The sequence below is a fragment of the Prionailurus viverrinus genome, chromosome F2 (assembly GCF_022837055.1).
Source record: "Prionailurus viverrinus isolate Anna chromosome F2, UM_Priviv_1.0, whole genome shotgun sequence".
Lineage (NCBI taxonomy): Eukaryota > Metazoa > Chordata > Mammalia > Carnivora > Felidae > Prionailurus > Prionailurus viverrinus.
The window spans coordinates 64,430,718-64,446,759 of NC_062578.1; the positions used below are offsets into that span (position 1 = coordinate 64,430,718).

At 35.2% G+C, this 16,042-nt stretch overlaps 1 protein-coding gene across 1 annotated transcript in view; it reads right to left on the reverse strand.

The window, feature by feature from the left end:
- MRPL13 (mitochondrial ribosomal protein L13) overlaps nt 1-16,042 on the reverse strand; it is a 49,053-nt gene that overhangs the window by 16,542 nt on the left and 16,469 nt on the right. Inside the window, exons 4-5 of the mRNA XM_047842226.1 lie at nt 11,231-11,291; nt 3,941-4,027 (exon numbers count right to left, since the gene is read on the reverse strand). Of these exons, the coding sequence (XP_047698182.1) occupies nt 3,941-4,027; nt 11,231-11,291 (148 nt within the window). The remainder of the gene's footprint in view (nt 1-3,940; nt 4,028-11,230; nt 11,292-16,042) is intronic.

Consider the following 16,042-nt stretch of genomic DNA (forward strand, 5'->3'; position numbering starts at 1 on the left):
GCAAAGACAATTTCAAAAGTTGCCAAGTGCTTACACAGCAGAGGGTGTGGAACATAGTGGGTTAGTAAATGTTTGCTGAATTGAAGAGAATTTTGACTAAAACGAACTTACAAACTTTCCCCATTATTTGAACAATTTACTGAAAGAATGCATTGAAACAGTACAAAACGAGGAGTGAAAGTTGTTGATTAGGCATTACACACGAAATCTGGAAGAGAGGAAAGTCCCTCCTTTAATCCGTACACACAGAAGGTAACCCAGCCATGATGACTGAGGTGTTCAAGATTTAAGAGTTCTCTACACAGACTGAAAGATTAACCTAAAAGAGGAATAAGGAAACGAATGAGTGGAATAAACAGGGGGCAAGGTGATAATATTTGCCTTATTACTTTTTTCAGTTTTTAAAGAAATTTCACATCTATAGAAAAGTTGTGAGAATACAGTGAACACTTCTCTAACCTTCACCTAAATTCACCAATTGTCAAAATAGGACATGTTTGCTTTCCTCCTTTTCACTATATACAAACACACATACACAACTTTTCTTTTTGGCTGAACCATTTGAGAGCAATCTGCAAATATTGCACCCCTAAATATTTCATTATCTATTTCCTAAATTTAAGGATTGTCTCCTATATCACATTACAAATTCATGTTTAGGAAAATTAATATTGATGAAATATTTCCTACCTGATAATACAAGTGTGTATCCAAACCTCCCAAACTGATCAAATATTGTTTTATATATCTTTTTTTCAGTGTAAAATCCAGTCAAGGGTCACATGCTACACTTAGTTATTTATGCTGTTACTATGTTGTTGAATACACATAATAAATTCTTCAGCCTAGTCTCTTTTAATACAAAGACTATCCCTGCTTTTTCTTTCATGAAATTAACACTTTTGAAGAGTTCAGGCCAATTATGTTGTAGAATGTCCTTTTATTTGGATTTGTAGGATTGTTTCCTCATGATTAGACTTAGGTTAAACATTTTTGGCAGAACGCTAAATAGTTTGTGTTGGGTCTTCAGAGCTTCATTCAAAGCAGGAAGTACATGATGTTGGTCTGTTCCATATTAACGTTAATGTTTGATCTCTTGGTTATGGTTGGTGTCCACCAGGTATCTTTAACATAAAAAAGTATCTTTCTCCTTTCAAACAGTAAGTACTCTATGGCCTGATGTTTTGACATTGTGTGAATATCTTGTTGTACAATAATCTTTTACCCAGTGACTACAGAATATGCTGATAATGGTAACTTTTCTAATTTGGCATTATTTCTACATTTTTTAGGTGACATTCTTCTCTAAAGAAAAGCTTTTTCTTCTCCAGAAAGGAAAAGGGAAATTATAACAATTAAAAATGATTTTTGGACTATCACCATGGGCTCATAGATTTTTGTTTTCTTTCTTTTTTCTTTTTTTTTAATGCCTATTTATTTTTGAAGGAGAGAGAGGTAGAACATGAGTGAGGGAAGTGCAGAGAGAGAGGGAGACACAGAATCCGAAGCAGGCTCCAGGCTCTGAGCTGTCAGCACAGAGCCCAACGTGGGGCTCGAACCCACGAACCGTGAGATCATGACCCGAGCTGAAGTCGGACACCCAACCGACTGGGCCACCCATGTGCCCCTAGATTTTTGTTTTCTATTCAATGTAATCCATTATTTTAACCATTCATTTTGAGGCTCACATCACACAGTCCCATACTTGGTCAGTGGGCACCAATTCAAAATGCCTCCTATGTTCTCTTGATATTTCCCCATCCGTTTTGAGCACTGCCTTACTTTCTGTGACTTATTATTTTTCCAGTATAAACAATGAAGATAATAATAATTGCGTGTGCATGTGTGTACTCCATAATAACTTTGGTCTTTCTCTGCTCCAGACCTAGAATCAACCATTTCTCCAAGGTGAACCAGGTTCTTTTTAATCAGAAATAGCACTTAGAAAACAAGATCTGGGCACTAGTTGTGCTTACTTCTGCTACTGCTGTCATTTTATTTTTGAATAAAATCTTAACATAATAACAAAGTTAAAATAAAAAAATAAATAATCTATAAGGCTTACTCCAAAAACCTTATTCTCTTCCCTATTCCTTTTGTCTTTTTGTGCCCATGATTCAGTAAGTAGCCATCTTTATTTTCTCATTTATTCTTCCTGTGTTTCTTTATACAGTAAGCAGCAGTTATAGTATGCATGTGTGTGTAAACATATGTATGTGTATATGCATACAAAAGGTAGTATGCTATCTATATTTTTTCACTTACCAATATATCCTAGAAAGCATTAGTTATCAAATCATAAGAATATTTGGCGTTCTTTTTTTATAACTGCATAGTACCCGACTGAATGGATATAACACAGTTTATCCAATTTCCTCTGAATAAATACTAGTTTCTATTATTGTACTATTATAAATAATGTGGAAACAATAATTTTGTGTATCTTCAGAGAAAATAGAATGCTGGATCAAGCCTGACTTTCCTTATGTATGTATTCTGTGTAACATTACCTAATTCTCTGATTCCTTATGGGTTGCACCATTTTGTACTCCTAGCAATCTGAGTGCCTACTTCCCTATGGCCTGGACAACAAACTGTGTAGCAAGCTTCTGAATATTTGACAATTTTTTTGGGGGGGAAGCGGACTCGTTAATTTTATAGTCTGAAATTATTTAAGTAATTTGTTGTAGTTGAACTACCATGAATACTTAAAACATCCACATTCAAACTTGACTGCCTAATAATTAAGATTTTATATCTACATTATCATTTTTTGTTTTTTTAGAAATTATGGTTTCTAAAAAAATGGGAGAGTACAATCAGAAATCGGAGTTTTAGGGGGGCCTGGTTGGCTCAGTCAGTTAGCAGCTGACTCTTGATTTCAGCTCAGGTCATGATCCCAGGGTCATGGGATTGAGTCCTCAGTCAGGCTCCATGAGGAATGTGGAATCTGCTTGAGTGCTTGAGATTCTCATTCTCTCTCTCTCTCTCTCTCTCTCTTCCCCCCCCCCTCCCTCTCTGCCCCTCTCCCTGGCTCGCATGTGCTCTTTCTCTCAAATAAGAAAAAAATAAATTAAAAGAAAGAATTAGGAGTTTTAAAACTGTGCTTTCATGAAGGTCATTTATCCTTAGATGATGACACTACTCCCATACTTGTTACTTCAGAGGTAAAGTGAATACTGGAAAATTCTACTCATTCATGCAAAGCAAAAGCAATACATTAACCATTTTGATAAAAGCACGAATAATTTACTCATGCATTGCTTAAGCTAAGTAAATAGAGCACACAGTGATTTAAATCACTGGTATAACTTGATAGTGTGGAATTCATTTCCACATTATTCCTCTAGTAGGAACTCTAAGGACAACAATCACAACCATGGTAGTGACAGCAAATAGCACTTACTGTGTCAGGCCCCGTTCTAAGCATTCCACAAATGTTACCTCATTTAACTCTTACCACAACCTTAGCAAGTAGGTACCATTATTTCCATTATACTGATGAGAAAACAGATAATGACATCAGTAAATGGTGATCATGAATTCTAATCCAGATACCTGATTCCAGAGCTTGGACTCAACTATTTTATTATAGACCTTCTAGTGTTTCATTACAGTATACTAAAGAGAAAAGCTCAAGTACTTAAAATAGTTTAACAGTGATAAATAAAAATGTTTTTTTTTTCAAGTACATTTTTAACTGAATACATTTTGAATAGGAACAAGTATTCTAAAATTATATCAAGGAAAATAAATTAGCAACCAAACCTAAGCTATTAATTCATGATTCATGCAAATTTTGCTACTAGTCACATGAAAGGTAAGTGAAATTCACACGTTTTTTGTAGCTGATGAAATCAACAATGAGTACCCTCAATTTAACAGGTACTCTGGCCATGGTTCCTTGTTGAAGCATCATAACTAACAACCACTGACTTACCTCATCTGGGAAAAGATGCAACCTCTGCATCAGAGTTCTTCTGTGAAGGTTTTTTGGCAGCATGCCATAAATAGCTAGTTTCACAATCTGAAAAACAGACATATATAGGATTCAGTAAGAAAAATCTGACATTTACAGATAGTGATGAAAACAAGTGGGCTCAGACTCAAGTGAAATGAAAGGAATTGAGACCTAAGTAGACATGTGGCAACAACAGCAAAAGAATCATTATTTTGTACATTACTATTTTCTTTAGGCTCTATTTGACTTAATTTATTTTAAAGGAAAAGCACAAAACGAGATTATTTTTAATCTCCTATGTGCCAATTATAGCTAGAATAAGAAAAAAAAACTTGTACAAGCTTTCTCTAAGATTATACAAAAACCTATGACTCAAATAATCTGTTACATACTGACCTGAGCAGAACCCAGGGAGGCCTTACTCCTGTTTTCTCCAGGTAGGTGATCAGGAAGTTTCCAATTCGTAAAGTTAGCCTGACCCTACAGTTATGAGACTGACTCTAAGTCACAAATCCACAACAATGGTAAGGTTATCATTCACTGAAAAATTACTGTGTATGGTGGTTAGTTGCATTATATTTGTTATCTTGTTTAGGATGCTGAGTCTCATTCCACAGGTGAGGAAACAGATTTAGTGAGGTTAAAGAACTCCCCCAACTTCATATATCTAGTAAGTGGCAGTGCTGGAATTCAAACCAGGCAGTCTTACTTCCAGAATAGACACATAGTACAAGCAATCACATCTATAATGTGTTTCTCTCTGTAACTTCTCAAGAAGACAAAAAATCCTTTCTCTCTACCATACCCATTTTCAAGATGGCAAACTAACCTTTCCATGATTTACATTTCCCCTTTTAAGATTATCCTCATTGTTGGTCTGAATGTGATTTGATGTATGCTTTGTCAAGAGAAGGCCACAGAGTGTCATTCTGTGTTCCATAACCTCCTGGGGGCCTGCTGGTATATAGGACCTACAAATATACTGCAAGGTCCTCATAAAACTGCTGATAGGGACATCTGAAGGGTTGCATCAATTTTTACCATCTGTGCTCATATTCCAAGGATGTAATTTGACACTTATTAGAGCTAATTCACTAAATTAGACATGATAGAACAGGGTTGTCCTATAAGAGGATTTCCTATTCCTTTAATTTTCTCATCAAATCAGACCACAAAACCTAACTACATACAAAAGCTAGTGGTATCTCTTAATACATTTTCCAATTTAGTGCTGTTAATACTCCATGTTCTGGAGATTTTAATAGAGACTTACATTGTTAAAATTAAAAGCAATAAAAATTCAGTTACTCAGTCACACAAGCCACATTTCAAGTGGTCAACTGCCACATGCACCTAGTGGTTACCATATTTATCAGTACAGACAGAAGAATATTTTCATCATGACAGAAATTTCTATTAGCACTGATCTAGATATTAGTCTTTACAATTTTAAATAAAAAAAATTAATGTTTATTTATTTTTGAGGTGGGGGAGGGGGCAGAGAAAGAGGAAACACAGAATCCAAAGCAGCTCCAGGCTCTGAACTGTCAGCACAGAGCTTGACGTGGGGCTTGAACTCATGAACTGTGAGATCACGACCTGAGCCAAAGTCAGATGCTTAACCAACTGAGCCACCTGGGCGCCCCTAAGATTTTTAATTTTTAAAAGTCTTAAACAGAAACTGACAATATTAACATTACGTAGCACCTTATCTGGACAAGCCAGCCATTATATCCTCTGAATATCATCCTAGCAGCAATTTTTATCATTTTGGTAGGGTTACATGCCATTTAGGTTTCATGTTCTTAACAAAATTTAACTGTAGTCACTTGAACTAACAAGTTGGTTTTTGAAAAACTCTCCCTATTAAAAAAATGCACCGTAACACCCAAATTAGGGACAGCCACAAAGTGTAGAAAGGTTATAAGCTGACAGGGGAGAGAAAAAGACAGACATACAAACAATATACTCCCCCAAATAATAACACAACACGTGCATGCAATCAATCAATTATAGCTGTACAGACTTATGTATAAGTTCTAAGGAATTCAAAAAGTGAGAAAGACAGAGTAAAAGTGAGGTTAATAAATACTCAAGACCTTCCACATACAACCTGTAAACTAGGGCATATGCCATTTGTTTCACTCAAAATAACTTTACTAACTACAGGAGGGGGGAAAAACAAGAAAGGAACTATGTTAGAAAACAATACAAGGACAAAAACTCTTAAACTATAACTATGGTAGGGATAAGGAAAAGCTCAATCAACATATTTACTTGAGTTTATAATTAATGACATATATGATTATAATATTTTGAAATATTTAATTTTTTTAATGTTTATTCATTTTTAAAAGATAGAGACAGAGCATAAGCAGGGATGGGGCAGAGAGAGAGGGGGACACAAAATCTGAAGCAGACTCCAGGCCCTGAGCTGTCAGCACAGAGCCCAACACAGGGCTCGAACTCATGAACCACGAGATCATGACCTGAGCCGAAGTCAGACACCCGACAGACTGAGCCACCCAGGCACCCCAATATTTTGAAATATTTAATAACCTACTAATAACTATTTAAGTGTACTATTTAATGTATTTTACAAATAATATTCCAGGGCTGTACTAATAATCAGAAGGACGCATTATGAAACAAACTCTCTTACAAGCCCATATACCAAGTACTGATTAGCAAATTATGTCTGCTGGCAGAAGACCTACTGTTCCAGGCAGACACTTAAGTATTTGATTTGGAAGTAAAATAACTGACCTCTTCCTTAGCAAGTTGTTCCTTTTCAAAACACAAAGTTAAAATTAATACTCAAAAAAAGAACATAATTTAAATGAGGTAATAATTCAAATGGATTTAATTCTGAACTATTTTCCAGGACTTCATCAAACATTTTGTAATGTATTCTAATATTTGTTTACAAAATGTAAGTTGGAACAGTTTCTACAAATGGTGTCAAATGCCAAATTCTTATAAAAAAGTAGGACTCTACTGCCTCCTAGTGTACAGTGAGCATGCCAGAATAACAAAGAAACTTACATTTTAAAAATATTTATTAAATAGTAAAACTACAATTTATTGTAGCACTTACAGTACACACTATCAGCAGCCCTTACAAGTTTTTAGTACCAATATACAATCCATATAGTCAAAATAGGATATTTTATTGATCTGTAATAGCCCCAAAACACATCTTGAAATAGAACATTAAATATTTCTTAAGCAATCTCTGAGCATAGTTTTGTAAAATACGCATAAATGATAAGAAGTAAAATGTCCCCCTTTCCCTCACCCCCAAGAAAATCGTAGGCAGTATTACACCAAACAAATGGTTGCATCCTAACAATAGGTATTTATTTTTATTCGCTATTATAGGGAAATACAAAAGAATGTCTTCACGGCACACTTTGTTCATTTATAAATGTATTTAGGTAAAAAGCTAAAATAGTTCCTAATGAGGAAAATGTTATCTATCTTATGTGTATATTTCAAAGACTGGGTTGTGAAGTGTTAAGGAAGGAAATATAAAATTGTGAAATGGCAACAGGAGACTTCGCTTCTAGCAATACTGAAAGGTAATATTTATTTATTTATTTATTTATTTTTTTTTTTCAATGTTTATTTATTTTTTGGGACAGAGAGAGACAGAGCATGAACGGGGGAGGGGCAGAGAGAGAGGGAGACACAGAATCAGAAACAGGCTCCAGGCTCTGAGCCATCAGCCCAGAGCCCGACGCGGGGCTCGAACTCACGGACCGCGAGATCGTGACCTGGCTGAAGTCGGACGCTCAACCGACTGCGCCACCCAGGCAGTCGTGAAAGGTAATATTTAGGTTAAAACTTTCTCCTAGTATATTACTCAAATAATAAATAAGTGTTAATGAAGTTAATAATATGTTTTTAAAGATCTTTTCTAAAGCATGGAAACAACTGGAGGCCAGAAGTAGGACAAAGTACTACCAAAAAAAAAAAGAGTCCTGAGGCTGGCATTTGCCCAGAGGGCATCAGCTTAGTGCAGGGCTTGGGTTTCAAAGGACTACCTCTTTTTGGTCAGGAAGTAGGATCAAAGACTTCCTCATAAACCTAGGTTTTCAACAGAAAGCCAACATCCAGGGTGTACAGTGGAGAAATTAAAAAATTCAAATCTTTCCTGATAGGAAACAGATAACTATGAGCCTTACTGCACAAGGCTTCAAGGCCTAAAATTCACCCTTGGGATCAAAACCCAGAAGTCTAGAGTATAGCCTAAACAGGTCTTAGGTTGGTATAGCTTCATGCACCTGCCAGAAGCTAAGTCAATCTTTTGTGAATAAATCCACTTTGAAGACACAGGTCTCAAAGAATTCTCAGTGATGAAGTTTCAAGGTCCATGAGTTTATCAAGTGTCCTGAGCAGAAACAATAAATTGCAAAGCCACGAAGAACACAAATATTAGAATCAGATATAAACACTAAGAATTAGGTTTACAAGGCTTAAAAAATATAAGGAACCAAAGTATGACAAAGAAACAGAAAGACTGTCAAAACTGACCAGCAAACTTGAAAAAGAAACAAGTAGTGAAACTTCACGGGAAAAAAAAAAAATTCAAATTAGAAACTCACTAAAAGGGAGTGGGTGGTTGGGTGGCTCAGTCAGTTAGACAGCCAACTCTTGATTTTGGCTCAAGTCATGGTTTGTGGGATCGAGCCCCGCCCACGTTGAGCTCTGCATTGACAGTGTGGAGCCTGCTTGGGATTCTCTCTCTCCCTCTCTCTCTCTGCCCCTTCCCTGCTCACATGCTCTCTCCCTCTCTCAAAATAAATAAACATTAAAAAAAAAAAAAGGAAACTCAATAAAAGCGTTGATTGGATCAGATATAGGTAAAAAAGATAATTAGAGAAAGTAGAACATTAAGAAATTATTGACAAGGGGCGCCTAGGTGGCTCAGTCTGTTAAGTGTCCGACTTTGACTCAGGTCATGATCTCACAGCTCGTGGGTTACAGCCTTGCATCAGGGTCTGTGCTGACAGCTCAGAGCCTGGAGCTGCTTCGGATTCTGTGTCTCCCTCTCTCTCTGCTCCTCCCCTGCTTGTGCTGTCTCAAAAAATAAATAAATGTTAAAAAAATTAAAAAGAAATTATTGACAATGCAACACAATGTCAGACAGGGAGACATAAAATATGAAAGAGAGCTAATGATTCATGTACAATAAGACAGTCAACTGCAAATGTAATCAGATTTCCAAAGGGAAAGAACAGATAGAGAATAAAGGGAATAAGAGAACACATAAGAGCTGACAAATTTTCAGCACTGAAGATGCCAGTCCTTAAGCAAAATAAGTAAGACTTGAAAAGAAACAGGAAAACTAAAATCAAAGGAAAGATCTCAGAAGTATCCCCCCACCCCTGCAAAAAAGACAGAATACATACAAAGAAACAGTTCAACTGACATCTAACATATCAATAGCAATAACAGAAGCTAAAATCTGCTTGTACAGTAGCTTCAAACAGGTGAGAGAGAAAAATGGTTATCCTAGAATTGCATATACTAAATAAGCAAAACTATCTTTCAAGAAGAAAGCAAAAATAAAGACAGTTTCAGACAAAAATAAAAAGTTTATTATTAAAAGAATGTTATGATAGGAATGTCAAAAGAAGTATTTCAAGAAGGAAATTAATCCCAAAGGAAGACTGTTACGGGAAAAGGATTTGTAAGCAAAGAAAATAATAAAAAATCAGTTAACTGTATAAAACAGTAACAAGAATGTTGAATTGGAAGGGTTTTAAAAATTGTTGACTGTGTGAGGGACAGTAGGTGTTAAAAATCATCTAAGGACCTTGTTTTGATCTGGAAGAAGGTAAAGATTGATTACTCTTAGACTTCTAATAAATAAACTCAATCAATCCAAAAGAAGGCAAGAAAGAAGGAGAGGAAAAAATTAAATAAAATCTCCTTTCTTGCCTTCTTTCGGATTGAGTTTATTTATTAGAAGTGTAAGATTAATCAATTATCTTGACTTTCCTCCAGATCAAAACAAGGTCCTTAGAAAATTTTTGTGGTTTATACATACAATGGAATACTACTTGGCAAGCAATGAGAGAGAATGAAATTTTGCCATTTGCAACAATGTGGATGTAAGTGGAGACTATTATGTAAAGTGAAATAACTCAGTCAGAGAAAGATATCATATGTTTTCACTCATATATGGAACTTGAGAAACTTAACAGAAGACCATGGGGGAAAGGAAGGGAAAAAATAGTTCCAAACGGAGAGGGATGCAAACCATAAGAGACTCTAAATACAAAGAACAAACTGAGGATTGATTGGGGGGGGGGAGGGGAAAACAGGTGTGATGGGTATTGAGGAGGGCACTTGTTGGGATGAGTACTGGGTATTGTATGTAAGCATAGGAAACTTAGGAATCTACCCCCGAAGCCAAGAGCCACTGTATATACTATATACTAGCTAACTTGACAATAAATTATGTTTAAAAAAAATCATATAAAGTGCATAGTTCTATGCTTAGGATGTTAACGATCAATAAATATGACCTCTGTGACAGAAAAATAAATAAGTAAGTAAGTAAATAAATAAATAAATAAACAAACAAATAGATTTAAAGTAGAATGATTTATTGGGCAAACACTATCAAAAGAAGGCTGATATAGTTTACTAAAAAAACAAAAAGACCTCGAGATAAAAAGTATAATTAGAGACAAAAATGGCTGTTGGTACCATGATTAATTCTTAGGAAGAATGTAATTCCAAACTTAAATTCATCTAACACTAAATCTTCAAAACATACAAAACAAAAACTGACAGAAATACAGGGGAAAAATAAACCCACAATTGAGTTCGTAACAGAACTCTTTCAGGTAATCAATAAATCAAATAAACAAAAAAAAAAAGTCAGTAAGACTTTTTTTGATTGGAATGTACTTTGCATTTTTGATATAATGGATGTATAATCTTACATAGATATAAACATCTCTCTCTCCAAGACATTTTCAGCAAACATATTCTAGATAATCACGCAAGCATCAAGTAATTAAAAAGAAAAGCAACAAAACTGGCTAAATGCAAAACATAGTAAACAGTAATTAGAAAACATATACAATTGAATGATAGGAAATAATGCTTATCAAAACTTGTGTGATACAGTTAAAGTGCAGAATTTATAGCCTTGAATGATAGCTACATTAGAAGAGGAGCTAGACTGGAAAAACAGTTCCTGAACCAGTCTTCCCACAGATGATTAATAAATAAAAAATACAATAAACTTACTGCTACTGGATCCTTCTGGTGAAGTTGAGCAGCTGTTACTTGTCTAAATCCACCTGGATAGCTGTTAAAAGACGCAAAGGCATTAAAACTGGGAGTAGGCTATGATATACTATTTCTTGAAATGCATATGGTTTTATAATATGAAAACTATTTTTATTATGAAGCTATTCTTGTTTCTGGGAACTATGATTTTCATTAGTGTCTTAAAAATTAAGTGGTAACCTATGCTATTCGAAATACTGTTCTTTTTAAGTGGTCAACTGTCTTCATTTCATAAAAATTGCATATCTTGTAAAATTCTTAGCATAACTATTGTTTTCATTCATTCTGAAGTAGTTGTTCATGCTTGAATTTAAGAAAGAAAAAGCAGTGAGCCAATATGCTTCACATTCCCTGCCGTATCAGAATGTCTATATAACCTAGGGGTCGGGTTTGGGGAAAACAGGGGTAGCCACTTTGGGTCTAAGTCCAGTTCATATTCAAAACAGGGAGGGGCGCCTGGGTGGCGCAGTCGGTTAAGCGTCCGACTTCAGCCAGGTCACGATCTCGCGGTCCGTGAGTTCGAGCCCCGCGTCAGGCTCTGGGCTGATGGCTCAGAGCCTGGAGCCTGTTTCCGATTCTGTGTCTCCCTCTCTCTCTGCCCCTCCCCCGTTCATGCTCTGTCTCTCTCTGTCCCAGAAATAAATAAAAACGTTGAGAAAAAAAAAAAAAAAAAAAAAAAACATTCAAAACAGGGAATGATCCTGTTTCCTGTTAATAGTTGGTAAAAGACCACCAAGAGTTATATGTTGGTCCTAAGTGATGCAATACTGTGTTCATATCAAATTTATACATAAAATAGATAAATGGAGATTTAAAATACATATAAATATTTGGGACAGTATTGATGGCAGCTTAGTAACTTGGATGCCCCAGACCCCAGTCTGGAATCTAGGTTTGCCGGTGGCTACCAGTTTAATAGTAGGTAACTTGCTTTACTTCCTTATATGAGTTTACTTATATGCGAAAATGTTTGTGAAAGTGCTTAAGAAATTTAAAACAAAAACAATATACAGATGTAAGGTTTCATTATGTTGAATGGATAAAGCCTAAATGATTTTTGAGGAAGGGGAAAAGAAAACATAAACTCAGTGGACTCTGCAAGAAGTTAAAGATTACCTAAATGTAATTCCTTTCATAAGTTTCAATCAGACTTAAAAACATTTGAAAGAACCACATTTCAGGAATAAAATTTAAAAAAGCAGATTTAGAAGTCTGCTGAGAAAGATGGATAATATTCAAAGTGATACTTTCATTTGTTTCAAGGGATTTCAGTTTCAGAAAAAGAAATACCTGTCTAGACTTCAATTCCTGTATTCTTTCTCTCTGTGGAAAAAAAGTACTTTACAACTTCTACGCTAAAGATCACCTTTCTGTTTTTAACATTGGGATGCCAAGTTCTAAAGTATAATACCATTTACATTTTAGTTCATGAGTTTGGACTTTATTCTGAAGAATCTGGAAAGGTGGCATAAAATTCTGAGTAGAGGAATGATTTGAATAATGTAATAAATACTCAGTTGATTTTTACTGGTGACAAAGTAACTACACTTCTTCCTCCAGTGTGGGATAGCCTAAATGGAAGAGAAGAAACTTTGTTTAAAATGTTCATCATTTTTTTTTCAATGCAAATTAATTCAGTAAATACTTACTGTGTGCCTACTGTGCTGGGTGCTGGGGATATGTAGACAAATATGACAGTATCCCGTCCACAAAAAAATGACTCCGTGAATTCTACTGAGGCATCTAACAGTAAGCTATATTTCTAATCCTACCAATACATTTATATGACTGAACAGTTAGATGTCAAAGTTCAGGGTGCACACATACATATCTCACCTGACCTCCAAAATAATGAGAAGTGAATGTTTATGATATATTTGGACAAGAAAACATTTTCTGAGACTAGAAAACATAGAACAAATTGTAAGGGAAAAGAGAGATTTAATTACATAAGAGTTAAATAACCATACAACAAAGGACATCATAAAGAAAATTTGTAAAAAGTAAACTATATAATAGTGGACTAATATTCTTAATAGATAAAATGTTCAGAACATGCTAAGGAAAGCACTGATACCTTATAATAATGCAAATGTAAACAATCAGATGTCCATCAAAGTAGCACAATCTTATTATTAAATCATTATTAATGATGTGCTGTGGCAGCAGTTTTATAAAACCAGGCATTCTTATGCACTTTAATTGATAATTAAAAGATCAATTATCATCCCTTTCATCTTGAAATTCATTACATTTCCAGTTTTATTTTAAATTATCCTATATGTTGAAAAAGCCTCATGTATAAAGATGTTTTTCAGCTCTTTATGAAACTAAAAATTTTAATTAAAAAAAAGGATATTATGTATGCAAATCATATTCTGTATTACTACACAGTGACAAACTATTTATAAAAAGGCTTTCTGATAATTTTATATAAAGTGAAAAAAAGATGTAAACTTGTATATGTATTAAAATGTTTAGTCCACAGGATGAAAAATGATTTTTAGTTCCTTCTTTAAACTTTTCTGCATTTCCTAAAATTATCATATATTAAAATTTTTATAACTAGAAAGTTAAAATTTGAATATATAATGTAATAATGTTCTGAGCATAAAAAAAGTGGTACATCCAGTGAAATGAAGTAACAAAGTAAGTGAAGAGTCAACAGAAACTGAGAAACAAAACAGTTATTTACCATACGGGGTTGAGACAATAGGGAAGGCATTCAAGAAGAGGTTGAATGAGCCAGGTTTTAATGGATAAATATGAGTTCTTGAGAAAGACTCCTGTGAAGGAGAATAACACACGCAAAGGCAGAAAGGCAAGAAATAGCAATATGTTGGCTAAAATGAAGGATTCTGGAGCAGTAGTGGTAATTGGGTACCGATAACGTACAAGTTTAGAGTTTCAACCTTAGATAAGACAGCTCTACTGAAGGGGACACTACCAGCAGAGGGCATGTTATACTAGCTGTTCGCTACTAGCTGTGCTATTATTTTCCACAGATATTACTGCTACAGTAATTATTATAGCATTTTGTGCCAATACTTCCCCCTTTATGCTTTTATCGCATTATGTTACCCTGACTTTTCATAGTTCTTCCCCCGTTACCTCTAAATTTTATAGAATTTGGTTTATCTGTACAGATTTCCTAATAGCAGAAACTACTGAAGCTGGATGTGAATTTATTTTGGTTATGTTAAGTAACAATTTCATGAGTAAGTTTAAGGAGAATGGGCAAAGTCTGGCTAATGGAAGCAAAAAAGTTATTCTGAGTGGGTCACTTGGGTGGCTCAGTTGGTTAAGCGTCCAACTTTGACTCAGGGCAGGATTTCATGGTTTGCAAGTTCAAGTCCCACTGTCTGCTGTCAGCAAAGAGCCCACTTTGGATCCTCTGTCTTCCTTTCTCTCTGCTCCTCCTCTGCTTGTACGTGCTCTCTTTCTCTCTCTCAAAAATAAACATTAAAAAAAAAATAAAGTCTTTAAAAAAAAAAAGTTATTCCTAGCATTGCCTAAGACCCACTTAGGCAAGAGATGAAAAGAAACAGATGGAGACATTAAAGTCTGCTTGTCTAAGATGAAGGTGCAATTGGAAATAAACAATTTTAATCAAGAATGAAAGTTCAACATTTCTAACCGTATCTTGCATGACAGTATAGGAGGTATTTAATTAAATTTGTATATGACCTGAAGCAGAGGGCTTAACACATTACATGACGCAATCAAGATCTCAGAAGATTAAAAAAAAAATTTTTTTTTTGACGTTTATTTATTTTTGAGACAGAGAGAGACAGAGCATGAACGGGGGAGGGGCAGAGAGAGAGGGAGACACAGAATCGGAAACAGGCTCCAGGCTCTGAGCCATCAGCCCAGAGCCTGACGCAGGGCTCGAACTCACGGACCGCGAGATCGTGACCTGAGCCGAAGTCGGACGCTCAACCGACCGAGCCACTGAGGCGCCCCAAGATCTCAGAAAATTTTAAAAGGCTGGAGGTAAAATTTAACTTAAGGTATTGTAGTTGGGTTAACATGGGTTAAAACATGGTTAAACAGCAGCATGTTTAAGAAAGACTTGGGAGTTTTGGCTGATAGTGAACTCCATGTACCACCCAATAGAGGATTATATAACTGAAAGATGGACGACTCCCATTATACTAGGAAGCCATCAGAACATAGCCAGTTGAGTGTATTTAGTTAAGAAAGACACTAGAGAGTGACCAAGATATAAGGGGATAGTCAAAGGGACACCATATAAAGAACTCTGAAGTAACTACAGATGTTTAGCTTAGGGAAAAGACAAATCAAGGGGCTCTTATTGATTCCTATCTCAAAATGATCTGAAGGATGTCATGTGGAGAGATATGATTATTTTACACTGTCCAAAGAGGAGAACTAAGACTAATATGAAAGCTAAAGAAAAACAGATTAGGATTCAACAGCATAAAGATCTTTCTAAAATTTAAACCATTTCAAAGATGGAATGAATGGGCTGCCTTACAAGCCATGAGATCACTATTATTCAAACACAGGCAGAGAGACCTGGACGTTGAGAGGTATGTTGTGGAGATTTTAGGTATCTTCCAAACTTGGGATTTTGTTCACCATTCCTTAAACATCTCATGTATTTTCAGAAGTTTAAGATAGTTCAAGAAACAACAGTGACATGAATTACAGGAAACAGAAATAAATGAGAAGATTGATTTAAAAATGAGAATAATCTAGATCAGAGAGGTTATGTGAAAAGCTTCTAGAAAAAACAAATACTGTTAA